This window comes from Bicyclus anynana, chromosome 2 (genome assembly GCF_947172395.1).
Source record: "Bicyclus anynana chromosome 2, ilBicAnyn1.1, whole genome shotgun sequence".
NCBI lineage: Eukaryota > Metazoa > Arthropoda > Insecta > Lepidoptera > Nymphalidae > Bicyclus > Bicyclus anynana.
The window spans coordinates 16,402,776-16,423,085 of record NC_069084.1 but is presented as its reverse complement, the minus strand read 5'-3'; the positions used below and the strand labels follow the sequence as shown (position 1 = coordinate 16,423,085).

At 37.2% G+C, this 20,310-nt stretch overlaps 2 protein-coding genes across 2 annotated transcripts; both read left to right on the top strand.

Annotated features, from left to right (window-relative positions):
• Window positions 1-1,202: 1,202 nt before the first annotated feature.
• LOC112050245 (heparan-alpha-glucosaminide N-acetyltransferase) lies at window positions 1,203-20,113 on the top strand. Its single transcript, XM_024088465.2, has 10 exons — window positions 1,203-1,564; window positions 3,865-4,081; window positions 4,200-4,323; window positions 5,288-5,464; window positions 5,993-6,164; window positions 7,172-7,245; window positions 14,203-14,336; window positions 15,097-15,264; window positions 15,887-16,110; window positions 16,690-20,113. The coding sequence occupies exons 1-10, from the start codon at window positions 1,318-1,320 to the stop codon at window positions 16,866-16,868; spliced, it is 1,716 nt and encodes a 571-aa protein (XP_023944233.2). The 5' UTR covers window positions 1,203-1,317; the 3' UTR covers window positions 16,869-20,113.
• Window positions 7,253-14,192, top strand: LOC128199444 (uncharacterized). Its single transcript, XM_052888966.1, has 2 exons — window positions 7,253-8,028; window positions 10,884-14,192. Exons 1-2 carry the CDS (start codon window positions 7,639-7,641, stop codon window positions 11,907-11,909), a joined length of 1,416 nt encoding a protein of 471 aa, XP_052744926.1. The 5' UTR covers window positions 7,253-7,638; the 3' UTR covers window positions 11,910-14,192.
• Window positions 20,114-20,310: the final 197 nt, after the last annotated feature.

Below are 20,310 nucleotides of genomic sequence, written 5' to 3'. Positions count from 1 at the left end.
GAAACAGTATCGTTGTCATAATAATTGTCGTTCGTGTCGCACTTGTGTATTTAATTATATAATCATGACGTCACGTCGTGCATCGCCCGGCCAGCCAGGACAATCTAAGTCAAATCCAGACTTAACGGCCCTGAACGACCTAAACAAGTTCATTAATACTCGTAAACGGAAGCAGACTGATTCTGAAGGTGACGAGCTGGATCTAAGCACCTGGCTCCTGGAACACGGCACCAGTGGGTTGAAGGAGATCCTCACAAGCACTGTGAGGCAGGTGCTATCGACAGAACTGATACAGATAACAGACTCCTTAAAGAACATCTCGGCGGCAGTTTCTGTCATTGCATCAGATAACAGCACAATTAAAGAAACGTTGGTGGACGTCAACAGCAGACTGGCCGAAATCGACAAATCGTTAAACTACAACAAGGAGCGCCTGAGTGAGTTCGACAGTCGGCTCAAACTAGTGGAAGATAAACAGGCCACGTTGACCCAATACGAAGAGCAAATTCAATTACTTAGTAACACAATAGCATCTATGGAACAACAGGCACGACAGTGCAACATGGAAATTTCAAACATGCCAGAAAAAAAAAACGAAAACCTTCTTGTCTATATGGATCGCTTGAGTACTGAAATTAAATATCCCGTAGCATCATCCAACATTGTGTCTATCCATCGGGTTCCGCATGCAGATCAGCAGAATACGCGCCCTAAAAACATAATTGTCAAGTTTGCAACCAAGATAATAAGAGATAATTTCATCGCAGCTTTCAAAGCGAAAAAAGGAGTGGACTCAAACAAACTTGGAATAAGCGGACAACCGCACACTATCTATTGCAATGAGCATTTAACTTTAGCGAATAAAATTTTATTTCGACAGTGTCGGGAAAGGCCCTCGAAAAAAAACATAAATTTGTATGGATTAAACATGGTACCGTCCTTACACGCAAATCCGAGACATCGCCTATCATTGCAATCCTTAGACCATTTGGTCTAAGGAGTTCGCGGTCATTTCGTGGTCGTGCTCGCTTATTAATGGTCTAAGACTCGCATGCAGTTCGTGTAATCGTATTATTAATCTGTGAGACTGTGAATCTGAATCCCTACATATTAATCTGTGATGTGATTTGCTATACCATAGTTTTAATCTGTGTCCATAGTAATCTGTGGATTTGATGATTCAACGTTGACATATTTACCGAATGTTTTTTTTTGCAAATTCACATTTCACAATTTTGCAAGTGCATTGTCTTCAGTTGTGCGTATCGAATAATTAATTCTATTATTCTCGTAAAACCGATGTAGAAGTTGTAAAAAATGCTCGGAAATTTCGAAAACGTGGGCGCGTTCATACGCAACTGCGACGGCGCCAAGTTAAAATACGACGAAGCTTGTTTGGAGATTTTAACAGAAGTAAACATAACATTCTGGAGCCAGTATAAAGAATGCGAGAAGTGTATGTTGCTTCCAACAAAGAATTTGCCGAGTACTGGGGCTGTGGTCCTCCAAACCTTCAGTCCTCTGCAATATGCGATAAGAGATCATTCTGGACAAATATGTAGTGGTATGTATGAGTCGGGATTTTGTTACAAACATGTTCTTCTTTGTTATTAACCAATTTATGCATATGTCGTCCTCGAACCGGTTGGGTACACTCAAACCTGTACATATTACAGATACAACTGTAATATAATATAGGTATCCTCTTACAGGTCAAAATGAAGGAAAGTTTAATTTAATTATTTGTATACCTACCTAATGTATAAATATAAGGGTCAAATGAGTCATGTAATTGAATATTACAGATTTGTATTGCTAAACAATGATTTCCTGAACTAATTAGCTGATATAAATAAATATTGTGATGATAATCTAAGCTTGCTATTTCATTTTACAGTAGCTTGGTGGGTATAAGCTCTATATTAATTTTAAATTCATTACCATAAAATAATGCAAACATTATTATGATACTTACTTATTTACAATTCAAAATAATATTTGTGTCATAAATAAATTATATTTTTACCAATTATATTAACACCCTCTAGTTTCAACCACATAGTTTGTGTTCTTTTGAGAATACGAGGATAAAATATAGCCTATGACACTCGCTACTAATGTGGCTTTCTAGTGGTAAAAGAATTTTTCAAAATTGGTTCAGTAGATCCAGAGATAGTATCCTACATACCACAAACTTTACCTCTTTATAATATTAGTATGGAAAAGTAGTGATGTTACTTTGTGGAAGTTCACTAAGTAAACAATGATTATGAAACTTTTTCACTATAGCAAATTTATTTATTATTAACTGTTAATTTTTTTTATAAACAGTTTTTAATAATAATCTTATAAAAAGGCTTTAAAATAATCTTATGAAACTTTTCTAGAAATAAATATTATAAATAAAATTACCTAGTTACACTTAGTTTACATAATAACCACTTGCATAAATAGTATAAAGATAACACACCATTTGGATTGTAGTGAATGTAGTTCACATTGAACTGCATAAAGTAATTACTATTTATGTAACAATATGTGTATGTAATTGATGGCCTCTAGAGCTGTTCTACTTTTCAATAATGTGATGTTTTAGACAAAAAATATTTGACGGTAATAACCCCAACATTAGATTATTAAAGTAGGGAGCTTGATAAAAGTAGGGAGAGACAAATATCTTAGCATTCTGTGGATTCATTGTGTGGGTGCCTGTAGGCCTAGCATGCTAGTTACAACATATTTGGTAAAAGAAATAGACAAAATGTCAATGAAACCAATAGCTGCAGAGTAGTCCCAGACCCATCTCTTTTGTCCCTACAATGAATGAGATAGTGATATTTCTGGTTGTGCTGCTATAGGTTGTCTATATTTTCTCTTGGCAATATACATTGGTTGCATATTAAGCATATATTGTGTGGGAGAGAATAATTCAGAGCAGATTTTGAAAATAGAAATATCTAACTTTTAGCATTTTATGGATTCTTCATTCTATGGGTCTATTTTGTGACAGAGAAAAAACTCAAAGCAGATCCTTGAATTTATGGTGTGGGTGTAGGTTTAGGGGCCTCTTGATATTATGCATCACTGCTTATCTAGCTGTAGTTTTAGTCAGGCAAAGGTCTATAAGCAGGCTGTAGGTGCTGGTATACTCTCATTCACACAGTACTACACTACTGTATAGTACTACACTTGTACTGTATAATATAATTAAACCTAGTTAAGTTAGGTTACATAAAATTTATTTACTTATTATAGTCCAGCATTGCAATAATTCAAAGAGCTGAGGACTACATACTAAAGGAAATGAGGAAAGCACCATGTTTCATTAAAAAAGCGAGATCCTAAGTATTTGTGTATCAAAACGGTGAAAGAGGAAATAGCAGAAATAATAAACAGAGGTTGAACACAATCCCAATCCACTGGCAACTCAGCTCAGCTCACTATACAAGACTATTTTAAATGCCTGAAAAGAAAAAGAATCTTGGAGCTGGATATGCAATACTCCACTTAGAACAACAATATGATTGTCTGCAACGGGGGACACTCATATCACATTAACATTCAATCTAAAACCCATCTGCTCATAGTCTTTGACTGTTTGGAAGATTCAACTCGAAAAAAAAAAGAACTTTTACTGTCTCATAGATATACTAGCAGACGCCCTCGACTTTGTCTGCCTTTGGACACTATGTCTGCCAAATTTTGTAATTTTTTTTATTTATAGGTTTTTGAGATTCCTTTCACATTTATATTATAAAGATAGACTGGACTTTAAGAGCCTCCTTGTAATAAACTTTCTATATACTTTACTTGATTTCTATATACTTTATTTTGTTTTGTACTTAATGATTCTTTATTTTTCAGGAACCTATCAGTTTCAAGAGTTTGGTCAGTACAGTATAAATGTGTCAGCGGCGGAGGACAAATGTCTGCCGCGCATGACAGCTGAGCCGGATGCAGCCTACCTGCCCATCCTCACCGCTGTGGTGGTGTTGTTGTCTATGGCCACACTATGGTACATTGTCAAGGGAATCGGCAAGCGGATTGTGGCTGGACGACTTTATGCCACCTATTTTGCAAGGTAAATATTGGATTGAAATTTTACATTTATCAAGCAATTATTGTTAAGTATTTTGTGTAACAGAATTTTTCATTAAACCTAACTACAAAACACTTGAAGTCTATAATAATTATTTCAGGGAAGACAATGAGTTGGGTTCAGAGACTAGAGTGTTGACTACAGAGGCGAGTGTGCCTCGCTCTCCCACACGCTCACGGCTTCGCTCGCTTGACATCTTCAGAGGTTTCACTGTTGCTCTTATGGTAAGTGTAAGGGCCAGGCTTAATAACAAAACAGGTTTATCTTTTTAGGCTGGCTTTAATGAGGCTGGCTGCATACACTCGTTTTCCGTATATATGTGTAACCTTCTTCGTATTATGGTCTTAAATTGTGCCAAATTTCATTTTAATTCATTCAGTAATTTTAGTGTGATGTCAACAAAAATATATATAATGATTTATTTATTTTGCTATCATCCGCGAAAATTCGGCGAACCCATGCGACAACGTCACCCAGGTCTGACAAAATACTCTCTACGTACGTTTCACCCCGAAACCGGAGCATCCTCAGGAGGTGTTGACTCTACAACGTGCAATTGCAAAGTCCAAGACTTTGCAATTGCACGTTGATGAACTTCCGCAAAGTAACGCCTGCTTCTATCCAATAAACAAAAATATAGACAGACAGACACAAAAAAAAGGTATTTTTGGACTACTACTACTTTATATCGACTAAATAATGCCCTCCAAAACAAATTGTTAAATATAGGTACTTAATGTACAGAATTTGACTTGTTACAGTTTTATTATTAGTGTAGATTTGCTATATCTTTTAAATATTCTGATTCCCCTCCAAATAGAAATATGGGAGTGGGTACAAAAATAGCTATTGAGGCTTATTACATTAAAAGCATAAGCCGTAAGTCGTGAAAGCCCAGTGGATATGATTCGGAGGGCGTAGGTTCGAACCTGGTCTGGGGCATGCACCTCCAGTTTTCAGTTTCAGTCCACTTTTTAGTTATGTGTATTTTAAGAAATTAAATATCACGTGTCTCAAACCTGCATAACTGAGAGTTTTCTTAATTCTCTGGGTGTGTGAAGTCTACCAATCTGCATTGGGCCAGCGGGGTGGATTATTGGCCTAACTTCTCTTATTCTGAGAGGAGACTCGTGCTCTCGTGCTTTAATGATTATGATGACATTAAAAGCTGTGTCTGATTATGCCCAGATCTTCGTGAACGCAGGCGGCGGCGGCTATGGCATCTTCTCCCACTCGACGTGGAACGGCCTCACCATCGCTGACGTGGTGTTCCCGTGGTTCGCCTTCGCGATGGGCGAAGCCCTGGTGCTCTCGCTCAACGCTAGACTTAGGACCGCAATGCCCAGGACCACTGCTCTTGCACAAGTATGTAACATACAATAGGGATGACAGTTTTTTAAATTGTATATATATTAGGAGTAGGTATGCTAATAGTAAAGAAATTTTGTAAAAGTAACGGTATCTGTGATCATTACTTTCGAAGCTATAGGGATTTAAAGAGTCTAGATTTACAGCTCTATCACGGATCCCTAAAAAAAGGCCCCTTACAAAATGGTACGATTTAATGACATCGGAGGTCATAATGATCTTTAGATTCTATATCTAGATAGAGAGCGGTTATCTTTATAGTTCATGTATTGAAAAATGTCACATTTAATGTAAGGAAGCTAAAACTGTATGAATTTCCATCGAAATGATAAAAGTAATCAATCTAACGATAAAAGATTTTTAATAGATTTTGAAATTTTATAATCTCATTTATTTTGCAAATATCTACCTAAACTAACCTAACAAGTTAGCCCGCTTCCACCTTAGATTGCATCATCACTTACTATCAGATGAGATAGCAGTGAAGGGCTAACTTGTAAAGAATAAAAAAACAATGTTCCATAGGTAGCTCGTCGATCCCTCCTGCTGGCCCTCATAGGCATAATCCTGAGCTCGGTGAACTCTTCGTGGAGCAACGTCCGCTTGCCCGGAGTCCTACAGCGACTGGCTGCCATGTACCTCATCACGGGAGCCCTGGAGTGTGCCTTCATGAGGACCAGCCAGAACATTACACCAGGTATAGCTGACAGCATAACTAACAAACACCAGCAGTGGTGGGATTAATTTATTTGTGTATGGTGTAAGTATACAGGATGCTCGGGCCATAACTTTATTCTTTAAGGAAAATTAAATAAAAATGTTTAATAAACATGTGATCTAAATTTAATATTTCCGGAGTAAAAAACTTAAATTGTGTCCCATAAGTCACATCCTTATTGTATGACCTAGTCAAATGTATTCATTGATAAAGATCATGAAGTAGCTTACTAGTGAAGTGTGGTGTGCCAGTTGCAATATCTCGTCGATATTGACAGTCTTACCACCATTACATGTTTTAAAATGCAAGGATAGTCAGAATTATTTGAATTACTTTATATGAAAACATAAAAAGATTTTTTTAAATTAAAAAAAATATTCAAGTAGTTCGGCTCCTATAAGTGGACTTGTCAACACCTTGACGTTATGGAAAATACTCCACAACACCCTGTATAAGAAAACTATTGATCTAATGCTCAATTCTAGGAGAAAAAAAAAACTTTATCAAATAATCATTATCATTAATATTAATATATTTGTTGGACTCACCAAAATGTGGAAGATGACTTAGAAGAAAAATGACCCATCACCATGGTTTGTTACTTTCAAAACTAGTTTTGAAAATATTGAATCTTTGTGTATGTATTCATATATCACAAGTTTCAGCAATGTGATCATCGTAAACATTTTGTTCCCAGGCCTAAATACTATAAGATGAGTTTTATTTTGGAAAATATTTGTGTGATGAACATGGGTGTTTTCCAGTGTCTGTGTGTATTTATACATTATATAAGTATTTATATGTAGTATATAATTGTATATTAATATTATAATATCAACTATCTTAGCACCCATAACACAAGCTACTCTGTATTCTTACTTTGGGGCTAGATAGTGATGTGTATTGTTTAAGTATATTTATTTATTATTTATTATTTTTAATTATTTAGTTATCATTGATAAATATTTTCCATATTACATCCCCAGGTCATTCACTATTCCGTGACATATCGGCCGGCTGGCAACAATGGCTCGCGACCATTCTGATTGTGGCTATACAAGTATGTACATTTCACTATTAATTTCATTATAATTATTAGAGATGCGCCGACTAGCCGACTAGCCGACTAGTCGACATAGCTATTGACCAAACCGATCACGAAACACATTTCCGTGAAGCTTAGTTTAGGTAGAGTAGGTTATCTTATCACAGACAATGATTTGTGACTATAAATATTAATACATTTAATGAAAACTTTAACTAGTTTTGAATAATAACTATCTTATGAATATTTTAATGACCAACCTCAACTCAAAACTTTCACATTTAAAAAAGTTTTACTTACTTCAGTTGCGCGCGAACCGCGCTAGCGAACGCAAGTTGCCAAGTCAAGTATTGCGCCAACGTGTAATTTTTTATAAATCTACCCGCTATTTTTTTTTTTTTTTTTACAATGGAGGAAGATGGTTTGAGTGACTCAGAATCGACGGAAAAAATAGGGTGTAAGAGGCCGAGGGAGTCAGATGGTAGTGATGACGGATTCACAACGGTGACAAGACGAAAGTCGAAGAGAGGCGAGCGAGAAAATCACGGGCGAGATAATGTATGCGAGGAGGGAAGGAGTGCTGAGGAAAAATATACTGAAGTTAGTTTGTTTGGAACACATACACTCCCGAAACAGATGGCCTTTGCAAGATTTTTGAGAGACGAAAATATTGGAAATGTCATGAAAATTAAATATAAAAGCCCATACAAATTAATAATACGATTTAGCGAAAAACATAATGCCCAAAAATTGGTTAATTTGAAAAAATTAGAAGAATTGAACATAAGGGCTCAATTCATAATTCATTCCTCCCGGTTATACAATTTTAAGATGTGACCGAGCGGACGGCCGCAAGCAAGGCGGCGCATTTCTCGTGGCCACACCGCGCTTCGAACTACGGCGAGTTTCGTGTGACGTAAACATAGACGCGCATTCATTCGAACTGATTGCTGCCACAATACATATGCGCGAGCGATTTTTGTTGACAGTATGCGTCGTGTATACATATACCGCCTAATAGTTGTGAAAACGAATATATGGTGTTGTTTAGAATTATTGAGAAACTTTGTAGTAGTTGTACCGAGGTAGTAGTTGTAGGCGACTTCAACTTATATTCGTGCTCTTTAAATATAAAAAATTATTTTGAATATATTCAGACTTACTGCGAGTTCACTCAGAGTAACACAATAAAGAATTGTAATGATAGATGTTTGGATCTGGTTTTGAGTGCGTTATCAGCAGACGGCAGTGTGAACGTGCGCGCGGCCGCGGCGCCGCTCGTACCGGTCGACGCGCACCACCCGCCGCTCGACATTACTGTGACTTTGCCTTCACGCCGTCATCAGGCGGAAGCGTTACCGTCGTTAGGTTGGAATTTTTATAAAGCTGATTTTGACTCATTGTACTCAGCAATGGCCGCCGCAGACTGGACTCCGATGTATGACTTGGATTTAAAAGATAGTTTAGATTATTTTTATAAAGTTTTAATATCAATTATCGATGACTGGGTTCCGAAAAAAAAGCGAAGTCCTGTATCCCTCGGGTATAATTACCCTGAATGGTACACGGTTGTACTAATTCGCAACATAAAGTGCAAAGCAAATCTTCACCGACAGTACAAAATTACTAATTTAAAAGAGGATTATGATAAATTTTCGCAGAGTAGGGCTACGGTTAAAAGAATGATAGAAGTGGCTCACGAACACTATAAGGACCGAGTTCAAAATCAACTTATCAGGGATCCGTTATCCTTCTGGAATTTTACCAAATCAAAAAGAGGTAACAGGGGTCCACAAAAAATCTTGAAAAACGGGATCCCGTTGACTGCGGAGCAATGCGCCACAGAGTTCGCTCACTACTTCCATTCGATCTATACCTCGCAGAGAGCAGATTTGAATGTTGACGCAGCGGTAGCGGCAGCGGGTGGAGCCAACGCAGCGGCGCGAGTCCACGTAGAACGACTGACACTGAACGAAGTAAGGCAGGCACTTAAACAGCTCAAACCGAAGAAGTCCGCGGGACCGGATGGCATTCCACCTTACTTGTTTAGAGACTGTCGATTTGTACTAGCGGATCCGTTGCTTCACATATTTAATCAATGTCTGAAAAAAGCTGTTTTCCCTGATATATGGAAATTAACACGGGTCGTCCTGGTACCTAAAGGTTGCTCAGGAATACAGGTAGAGGGGTATAGGCCTGTAGCGGTGCTGTCCACACCCGCGAAAGTATTAGAGTCGGCAATCCATAACATCATATATAAACAGGTTAGTGCGCAGCTGTCGGACGCTCAGCATGGGTTCAGACCGGCGAGAAGTACGACGAGCAACCTTCTCGCTTTTATGTCTCACGTTGTTCCGGCTGTGGATGGGGGGAGACAGACTGATGCAGCTTATTTTGATTTTAAAAAGGCTTTTGATCTAGTAGACAACGATGTGCTGTTAAAAAAATTAGCATCAGTCGGGTTTACTCCACATCTTTTAAATTGGTTTGCGAGTTACATGCGTGATAGAAGACAATATGTAGATTATAGGGGCTATAGATCCGAATCGTATTTTACCAGATCCGGTGTAAGTCAGGGAAGCAACCTAGGACCTTTACAGTTTATTTTGATGATAAATGACCTGCCACAGGTGGTTAAGGACGCTACTTGCTTGTTGTTTGCGGATGATCTCAAGCTTTTTTTGGCTGTGGATAACGAAGAAGACTGCGTGAAATTACAAAGTGACATTGATAGAGTAGTCAAATGGAGTGGGGATAACCTGTTACAATTCAATACATTGAAATGCGCAATTATTTCATTCACTAAGGCGCGGTCCCCCCTTCGTTATGATTACAATATCGATGGGGTATCGATGTTAAGAGTCTCAGATGTTAGGGACCTGGGGGTGAATTTGAACTCGGAACTGTCGTTTCGTTGCCACATTACGAAGTGTTGCAAGAAAGCTTATAAAAACTTAGGCTTCTTACTTCGTACCGTTAGGGGCTTCAGTAACATTAAGGCGGTAATAGTGCTGTATAACGCTTTAGTTAGAAGTCAGTTAGAAACTAACTCAGTCATCTGGGCTCCACATGAGGTTAAATATAGTCTCATGTTGGAGCGAGTGCAAAATAAATTCATTAGGTATTTATATATGCGGCTATACGGCGTATACCCGTACTACCCACTAATGTATCCAACATTATTCGTACTGGGAATGGTCGGGTATACCGAATTACGGGTTAGGAGGGAATTTGCACTTGTTTTATACATCTTTAAAGTGATTAGAGGTAAGATGTATAATGCGGATGTATTAAGCCAGGTGAGCCTCCGTGCTCCGGAGCGGTACGTGTGGCGGCGACGCAAGCCGCAGTTGCTGGCGGTCCCGAGCGGGCGCACCAACCTACTCAACAAGGCTCCGTTGACGCGCGCACTTCGCACTCTCAACATCGTCGCTGACAACATAGATTTATTTAATTGTACTTTGAGTGAACTCACAAAGGCTGCCCAGTGGGCTATTTGTTATAGTACCTAGGTAAAATAAGTTTTTTTTTTTTGATTTTTTATTGTTTTAGTTTTTTTTTTATTACTTGTAAATTGTGTATGGCTACACTAGCGAATTGGGGACGACCTGTAATGCTAGTTTGTAAGTTTGTAAATAAATAAAATAAAAAAAATAACTGACAGCCTATTATCCTACGGCATTATCAAAGGTGTTGATCTGGATACTAGCGAAAAAGAGCTATTGGAGAGTCTAAGTTGTGATTACGACATAATTTCTGCTAAAAGGTTGCGACGTGTGAATAATGAGGGTAAATGGGTTGAAAGCGAATCGGTGAGACTATGTTTTAATAACCCTACTGCGCCTTTATACATAAACGCGTATGGATGTAGATTCGATGTTGAACGATACGAGTTTCCTGTGACACAATGTTCTGGGTGCTGGAAATTTAATCACGTTAGGAAATTTTGTAATTTAAATAAAAGCATATGTCCAAAATGTACTGAATATCATGATAACTGTGAAATAAAGGAATTCAAATGTGTAAATTGCAAAGGTCCCCATATGGCTCTTGATAAGAGCTGCCCTTTTTTTATTAAAGAAAAAGAAATTAGACAAATAATGAATCAAAGAAATGTAACATATAAGGTGGGTCTTGAGTTATTTCTTAAAAATAAAAAAGAAGATGAAAAATATCACGACATAAATGACGCAATAAACATAGAAATAGATACAGACTTTATAAAGGAAGTTCCAACGAATGTGAATAGAACTTACAGCAGTGTACTCAAAACCAAGGCGGAAATACATAAAAATGAAAAAAAACCTTTAGTTGAGAATAAAGTTAATAAGAGTAAAAATAAGGACAAAACAGAAAATAAGTATAAAAAAACCAAGGTTAATTCAAATAATTATAATAGTGAAAACCAGAACTTCGAAATGGATTGCGACCGAAGCGAAGACAGCGATCAGGATACGACAGATCCTACAGAAAAAGCAGAAAAAAGAAGAAAAAGAAAGTTTGACGTGTGGAAACTACTTCAACGAATTAAGGAAATTATTGTCTGTGAAGAAAACGTTGGTGACAAAGTTTTGTTAGTGGTAAAAGCTGTTTTTGAAGAATGTAAGTTGTTTTTAGTTGATTTTTTGAAAGAAGGAAAGTTATATGACATTCTTACAAATATAATATTTAATGGATAAAGCATTCAATTTAAACATAATTCAATGGAACGCACAAAGTTTGAAACCTAAATTGTTAATGTTGGATAACTTGTTACATCAAGAAAAAGTTCATTTAGCCGTTATCTCTGAAACATGGTTGGATGCAGATTATGATCTGCGTGTTAGTGGTTATGATATATATCGAAAAGATCGTCACTTAAAATATTTGGTAATAAAAGAACTTTTGGAAAAATATAAGGGATTTTCACAAATATATACTGATGCATCTAAAGATGGAAAAGGATTAGGCGCAGCCTTTATTCATTTAGAGCAAAGTAACTCGGCTATGTTCAAAACTGACCGCCAAATTTCTATTATGACCATGGAACTCGTTGCAATTTTAGAAGCTCTTGAATATATTAGGAATTTAAATAAGCAAAATGTTGTTATTATTACAGACAGCAAAAGCGCCTTGCAGCATTTAGCTCTGTGCGCCTCTGGTTATAGCAGAGGTATGCCAGTAGCTTACAAAATTCTAAAATATATATATGACTCACGTCATATTAGTCTGAAGTTGCAATGGGTTCCATCTCATATAGGTATAAGAGGAAACGAGGAGGCTGACAGACTCGCAAAATCAGCAATAATGGAAGGCACAGAGTCGTGTATCAGAAATATTGAATAAATTCAAAATTATATGTTATAATAAATTTAGAGAATATTTTGATTTAAGAAGTAAAGAAAAAGGAATTTGGTATAGAACTATACAATATCAGCCTCCTCGGTTCCCCTGGTTTGGCGGTATTAAATTAAGCAGAAAATACATAGTGTTAGCTCATAGGCTGCGTTCTGGACATTATCCGTCTAAGAAGTTCGCATTTTTAATGAAAAAGGTTCCTTCCGCCATATGTGAAGTTTGTGATACGATAGATGATGTCCAGCACATAATAATGGAATGTGGCAAGTATAACGCAGAAAGAGAAGAATTTATTCAGAAATATCGAGTTAGTAAGTTCGATGTTGGAGCCCTGGTGAGCTTTCTTTGTCAACCAACATCAGAAGGTTTCAAATCTTTTATTGAGATATTTCTGAATAAATAATCTTTTGAATATTCCAACTCATAGTTATAATTAAGATAAATTTTAATTTTAATTAAGATTAGAAAAATTAGTTTGTTTTTTTTATATAATATGTAATATCAACGGAAGATTCTTGTAATTAATTTAAGTAGCTTTGTTTTTATCATGTTATTGTCATTGTTAATTAGGGTACGATGGGACTGACATGTTATTTATAATAAAAGTCCCTTAAAACTTATAGATTGAAAAAAAAAAAAAAAAGTTTTACTTACTTACTTTTGCTTTGATGAACTTTTGATTGCTGAACCTGAAATAGCTGAACAAAAGTAACTTTTCCGAACTTTGCGTGCCCCGGACTGGATTCGAACCCACATCCTCCGGAATCGGAGACAGAAGTCATATTCACTAGCTATCACTGCTCTTTTCACAGGAATATTGTTCATATTTAAAGGACATAGCAAATATACTTTTTAAAAAAAAAGCAGTTGTCCATCATAGAAGGTGGAACAGCCAATAATAACTTGAATCTTGAGTGACTGAAGCAAAGCTTCTAATTTAGCAGGTGTGCATAACATTGTTTGGTCCAGCTCCAAATTGTGCCCCCGGTTACTCCGGACCTTGTCATTGACAAGGCATAGCTGACGTGCTCAATGACTAGTTGACAACTTGACAACTACTCATCGAGCACTACAATTATATACTTATACAATTATACTACTACAATTATATAATTGTCAACTACGCTATGCCTTGTCATTGACAAGGCATAGCTCTGGCTCTCCTGTTAGAAATCGCCTAAGTCACGCAACTCACTTGCTTTTAGTCTAACGACTGATCGCAGATATCAAGAACAAAAAATAAATATATTTAAAGTATATAGCAAATATTCTTTTTAAAAAAATAAATAAATGAAAATCGTTTATTTCAGTTTTATAAATTTACATAAATTAGTGCGAGTTTAAAACCTTCTTTTAGGAGTAGTAAAAACTACCTCTGTATTAGAAGGCTCCGCTCTTCCATAGCTAGTACAGAAATATCAGGTTCTAAATGAACATTACAAAATTATTATAAAAAAGTTGTTTTGCACGTTTGTGTGTGTGTGTGTGTGTTTTTCAGGATATAAGTTTTAATAAAGATTCTAAAATTACCCCTCTACAATCTCAAGATGTCTCGCTGTCCATCATAGAAGGTGGAACAGCCAATAATAACTTTAATCTTGAGCAACTAACGCTAAACTTCCTATTTTGACGCAGGTGTGCATAACGTTGTTTGTGCCAGCCCCTGATTGTGCCCCCGGTTACTCCGGACCCGGTGGTCTACATCGCACCGCCCTGGGAGACTTCTCGCTGCGGAACTGTACTGGAGGCATCGCTGGATATATTGACAGGTTCGTTGTATTCAAGTCAGAGTTGATTTACTTCAATTAGGTTTAATTTTGAGAAGGAGGTAAACCGCCGGATCCACATAGGTTGGGCAGCCTTCGGGAAACTCCGCGACATCTTTTCGTCCAAAATTCCTCAGTGTCTGAAGACGAAAGTCTTCGAACAGTGCGTGCGTGCCAGTGATGACTGACGGATCCGAGATCTGGTCATTAACTGTGGCCCTCATAAAAAGGCTCAAATCACTCCTCAGCGGGCGATGGAGCGAGCTATGCTTGGTGTTCCTCTGTGTGATCGAATCCGAAATGAGGAGATCCGCAAAAGAACCAAAGTCACTGATATAGCTCAGCGAGTCGCGAAGTTGAAGTGGCAATGCGCAGGCCACATGTTTCGAAGAGCCGTTGGAAATTGGGGTCCCAAAGTGCTAGAATTGCGATCTCGCACCGTAAAGCGTAGACATTGGTCGACCTCCCACTAGGTGGACTGAGTATGTCAAGCGGGTTGCAAGGTGCCGCTGGATACTCGCGATGTTTTATATGTTTGTCTCATAATGAGTTATTTCTCGACGAAGATGTTTTGATGATAATTATCATTTTTGTATATTGATAAATTTTCTGCAGTCCCATCGGATTATGAGAGTAAGGAAATGGAGAGTGCACTATATTATTTCCTGTATATATGGTTTATTTCAAAATGAGATAGACCACAGTGGTCAAAAAAATAATTCAGTCAGGTGTATATTATTTGTATTTATCAATTTTATTTCAGGCTTCTGTTGGGTCCGTCCCATCTATATGACCACGGGACATTCAAAAAGATCTACCACACAGTGGTGCCACATGACCCGGAGGGCATCCTCGGCATACTGTCTGGAGTGCTGGTGGTGCAAGCTGGAGCTCATGCCACGAGGATCATGCTGGTCTATAACCATGCTAGGTGAGTTTGATCTTGATCTTTATTTAGTCTTATACAGTTAAGAGCAGGTGTTAAACTACACATGACATTGACGCCAAAAAAAATTGATTCTTTTTAAAACGTTACTAATATTCTGGCATTTTTTATTTTTTATGTATTATTTAGTTAATGTTGACTTTCCCGATGACTCGTAAAAGTCAATATATTGAAAGGAAATACCCAATTAAACACTACCCTAAGTGGCATTAACCCTATAAAGTGGGAGGCGTAGCCCTTTAGGACATTTTAAATAGGTTGAAAAAAATCAATTTATAGTAGAAGTACAACTTCTTTAAGCATGCTTGACTTGAGGAGTATGTTGGTAAATGCGTTACGAAAATTAATCGGGCTATGCATGCTGCCATCTACAGGCATAGTGAAGCAGTGTTTGTTATTTTAAACTACCGGTAGATGGCGTTCTTAGAAAACTTTGAAACAATCCCTTTTTATACATTTCCTGTTGCGACGCAGTTATGCCTGAAGCTCATAGATGGCGCTGTTTTTTAGTTTTCTTATAGAAAAGGAGGAGATACTCAATTCGTTGGATACTTTTTTTAAAGTTTTACTTCGGTCTACAGCACACTTGTTTTTTTTTTTATTTCAGAGCACGGATAATGCGCTGGGTGTTCTGGTCGATAGTGTTCGGCGTCTCCGGTGGCGCCCTCTGCATGTTCTCCAAGAATGGTGGCCCCATACCCATCAACAAGAACCTGTGGTCCGTCTCCTACTGCCTGGTGACGGCTGGCATGGCCTTCTTCTTGCAGGCCGTGCTTTACTTCCTGGTGGACCTTAAGAATAAATGGGGGGGCCGGCCTTTGTACTATGCTGGTGAGTACACTTTATTTGTTTATTAGCTGAAGCGCCGCGGTTATACCGTTCCCATTTACACTCATAAATAACGTGGCTTTCTAGGGGTAAAAGGGTTTTCAAAATCGGATTTTTTTTTATTTATTCTTACATAAACTTGACTACAATGTACCTGGATGATGCAATCTAAGATAGAAGCTAACTTGTTAGGAGGAGGATGTAAATCCACACCCCTTTCGGTTTATGCACGACATCGTACCGGAACGCTAAATCGCCTGACGGTACGTCTTTGTCGGTAGGGTCGTAACTAGCCACGGCCGATGCCTTCCACCAGCCAGACCTGGACCAATTAAGAAAACCTCTATCGGTCCAGCCAGGGATCGAACCCTGGACCTCCGTGTTGTAAATCCACCGCGCATACCACTGCGCCACGGAGGTCGTCAAAAGTCGTCGGTTCAGTATATCCAGAGACTAGCCGACTTCCGTGGTTTCACCTGCGAAGTAGTTAGTGCTCTAAACACAAGCTAATTTTAATTTTTGTGTATTGTCCTAACCTAAAATATTCTCTTTTTTCTATTAATATTTTTTTTGTCTTTTTAGGTCAAAACGCGCTGTTCCTATACATCGGCAGCGAGTTACTCAAACGTCACTTCCCACTGTACTGGCACTTGCTCGCACCCACACATTCACAGCTGCTAGCCACGCACGCGGCCGCCATGCTAATGTGGCTAGCTGTCGGCGTGGCTTTGCACAGGAAACGGATCTTTATCACCTTGTAATAGTGACTGTAACAGCGTGAAGGCATGTACCATCGCTTCATGTGACGCTACAAAAGAGACTCAACCTTATTGTCTTGTAATAAAGTATATATTTGCTTGTTACAATATTTTACTAAGACAGTACAGGCGTGCCCATGTTGTTATGATTTGGAAAACGTGTCAGCAGGAACCTGATCTTTATTGTCTTGTGTTTGAGACTAATACAGCGTGAAGGCATGTACCGTCACATACTTGAGTATACATGTGACGCTACAAAAAACAGTCAGCCTTATTGGCTTGTAATAAAGTCTATATTTGATTATTACATTAAGTTAGTAACACATATTAAACAGTAATGCCTGGTGCCTGGCAGGTAAGTGTCCTTACATACAAGCGTAAGTTGTCATACAAACGTGACTCTACAAAAGAGATTCATCTTTAATATCTTGTAATAAAGTCTATATTTGCTTGTTACATTTACATTGCTAACACTGCAGGGCTGTTATGCTATGTGTTGGTATATGCAAAATAATAAAATGTTTTATTTGGTGCTCGAACAAATATATCATCATCATTATCATATCAGCTGATGGTCGGACTTCCAAACATCATGATCCTGAGCCGCTGCCTCCATAACATATGTCCCGTCCAGATGCTAACACGTCGTAAAGCACCTCATCTGGACTGGCATTTAAAGGTGTAAAATCCTTAATTGACCTGAACTGGGTATTCAGAGTGTTTTTCAGGTAGCATGGATACGGTGACAGTTCGTTTTATTCTTGAAAGACGAACGTCAAGAGTAAAACGAACTGTCACCGTACTCATGCTATCTGACAAACACTAAACCCACATTTTAGTTATAAGACGTTTCAATAAAAATTATAGCAATAATACGTCCTAAGACCTAAACTATACCTACACATGGTGCTTGAATTGGATGAAGGAAACAAACTTGATTAAGCCCCCATTAGTTTTAGTTTCGCTGTCTGACCACCTGCTGTGTAGTGATAAAAGTTCCAAACGTTGCATAAAAAGCAGAACGGAACTACTGGGAGGTGTCTTATCTGGATTTTTATAACCTTAACCAGTATGGCCGAGATGCCTCAACGAAATATCTCGTGGTGATAAGAAATTGTCGACCAAAAGCGGCTGAATCGACAATATTGCTTTCTCTTTCTACCAAAGGTAGAACGATATTTTCGTTTCGCCCTTGGTTGACAATATGTCATTTTCAGCGCGAGATAATTCGTGGCGCGCACTATAGACCTAGAATACTGGGCTGTAGTGACCTTGGGAAAGATATTTGATATTAGTATATATCGGTCGAGACTTGAGACTATATGGATGGTAGAAGTAAGGAGAATCATATCATGTGTCCGCCATTACCGGTAAATCGGAGTTCATAATGCGACCAGAATGGCGCTAGTGTCAATTTGCGTAAGCTCTGAAGTCCTAAGATGCGCGCCCCATATATCGTGAAGACAAAATAACATATTGTCGACTAATAGCCCCGAACCGGAAGTATCGCTCTCTTTCGTTGTGCTTAAACGAAAGTGAGAGCTGTATTGGCCTCCATTGATCGGTTGACTATGTATTTTTGTCTTCGTGATATATGTCTAAGCATTGTAGGCCTACTGAACTTTGAAATTCAGTACACTTTGACTCCTTGACTCTACACTCCATAGAAGTATATTTAAACAAAGTATCTCATAGTTTGTAATTGACTATATTGCTTTGGATTTTAGAAGAATAAAAAATTAAAAATCATGGTGCTAGTTCAGTTGTACTATAAATTGAATATTATTAAGCTACCCTTGTTTAATGGTCACTAAGGAAATGGATATAATTGTTTGATTTCATTTTATAGCCAAACTATATTATAGAGTAACTCGCTTGCACGGTGCAGTGTGCGTGGATGAATAAATTAATAAAATATACTAATTCATTTAAAAACTAATACACAATTGACGGCTTTATCGCTAATGGATGGTATGATGTCCAAAGGGAGCGACGGGTGCGGGTGGCAGAACGCAATCATTATTCATTTTCATTCATGGACAATGGAATGCCTTTCTGTCATCTGTTTCCATCCAGCCAACGTACAATTTCACACTTTCAAGTCAAGCTTCAAGTCAAGAGTGAATAGGCATTTTCTAGACAAGCGCGTCTCATCTCGGACCTCATACTTGATTTCCATCAGGCATGATTAGTCAAACGCAAACCTACGTAAACTAATATTATAAAAAGTAAGATTAAATTTTTTGTTTGTTCGTTGAGTTGTGTTTGTGATTATCTGAAAATCTTTCAAAGTTCTTTCGTCAATATAAAACTACATCATGACTGATAACTTATTCTATAGCTGTATTTATTTAATATGTATATTTTATTCCACAAGAATGACAACTAAGCGGGTAAAACTGAGGGGCGTCTGTTAGTTTAAGTTAAAAAAAAACAATTGCAGTCACCCGCGCTACTGTACCGCGCAAATGAGGTCTCTGATAAGCGGTTTAGTTAAAGCATACCTACTCATAACAGATTATAATTTATGTGTAACCGAATTTGCACCAATAAGTAACATACATATTTGTTAGATTTAAAAACTTTTATTTATCAAAATAATCTTACGCTCCAGTTTATATTAATAGGATAGTAAAATATGTAATTTGTAGATGGTGATATTTTGCACGGATTTTTCTATGTATTAATTCATTGTCATTCGTAACACATGTAGGTATATTAATTTGTCAAGTAACAACTTGACAAATTAGTATACCTACTTGTGAAACAGCATCAAAATTATTTGTTAAATTGGCGTACAATCCTGAACAAAAAAATATTTATTTAATTTTTTATTAGACTTTCATACCGTTTTATGTGGTTTAGAAATCATTTTTGAAAATGTTATCATAGCAAAATGTTCTGGAAAAGTAATAAGAAAAGTGAGCATGTAAATACATAGTTACCTTTAAGTATGTATTTAAAAAAATTAACCTTTGATTTAAAATTCTATAATATGTTAACTTATGGTATTTTACAGTTTTTTTCAATACCTTACCTTACTATACCATATTGAAAAAACAATACATACCTAACTAAAAAACCAAATTTTAAAAATACAAAATATCACCATGTGCAAACGACTTTCAATTTATTTTATTTTAGATTTAAATGACGTTTATTTTTGCAGCAACTTTAACTATGCAATGGTGTATTATAAACTACCTGTATGTTTTGATCAAATAAACAAGTTATATTACGCGTTATAATGTTGTTTTAATTCAAAAAAATATTTAGAACTATTTTTTTTATTTTTAAGTTTATTATTTAAAAAGTTATCAAGAAAGGCTGTAGTATAAATATATAACTGCATCGCATTCGCAGCAGTCTTTATGTGTACAAAAAGGGATTGTTTCAAAGTTCTCTACGAACGCCATTTACTGGTAGTTTAAAATAGCAAACTCGG

Excerpts from the sequence above, each read along its gene's own strand:
- LOC128199444 (XM_052888966.1), top strand. The coding sequence starts at position 7,639 with ATGGAGGAAGATGGTTTGAGTGACTCAGAATCGACGGAAAAAATAGGG. Across the intron at positions 8,029-10,883 it reads TGAACATAAGGGCTCAATTC|ATAACTGACAGCCTATTATC; the intron begins ATAATTCATTCC and ends AAAATAAAAAAA.
- LOC112050245 (XM_024088465.2), top strand. The coding sequence starts at position 1,318 with ATGCTCGGAAATTTCGAAAACGTGGGCGCGTTCATACGCAACTGCGAC. Across the intron at positions 15,265-15,886 it reads CTGGTCTATAACCATGCTAG|AGCACGGATAATGCGCTGGG; the intron begins GTGAGTTTGATC and ends TTTTTATTTCAG. Across the intron at positions 16,111-16,689 it reads CCGGCCTTTGTACTATGCTG|GTCAAAACGCGCTGTTCCTA; the intron begins GTGAGTACACTT and ends TTGTCTTTTTAG.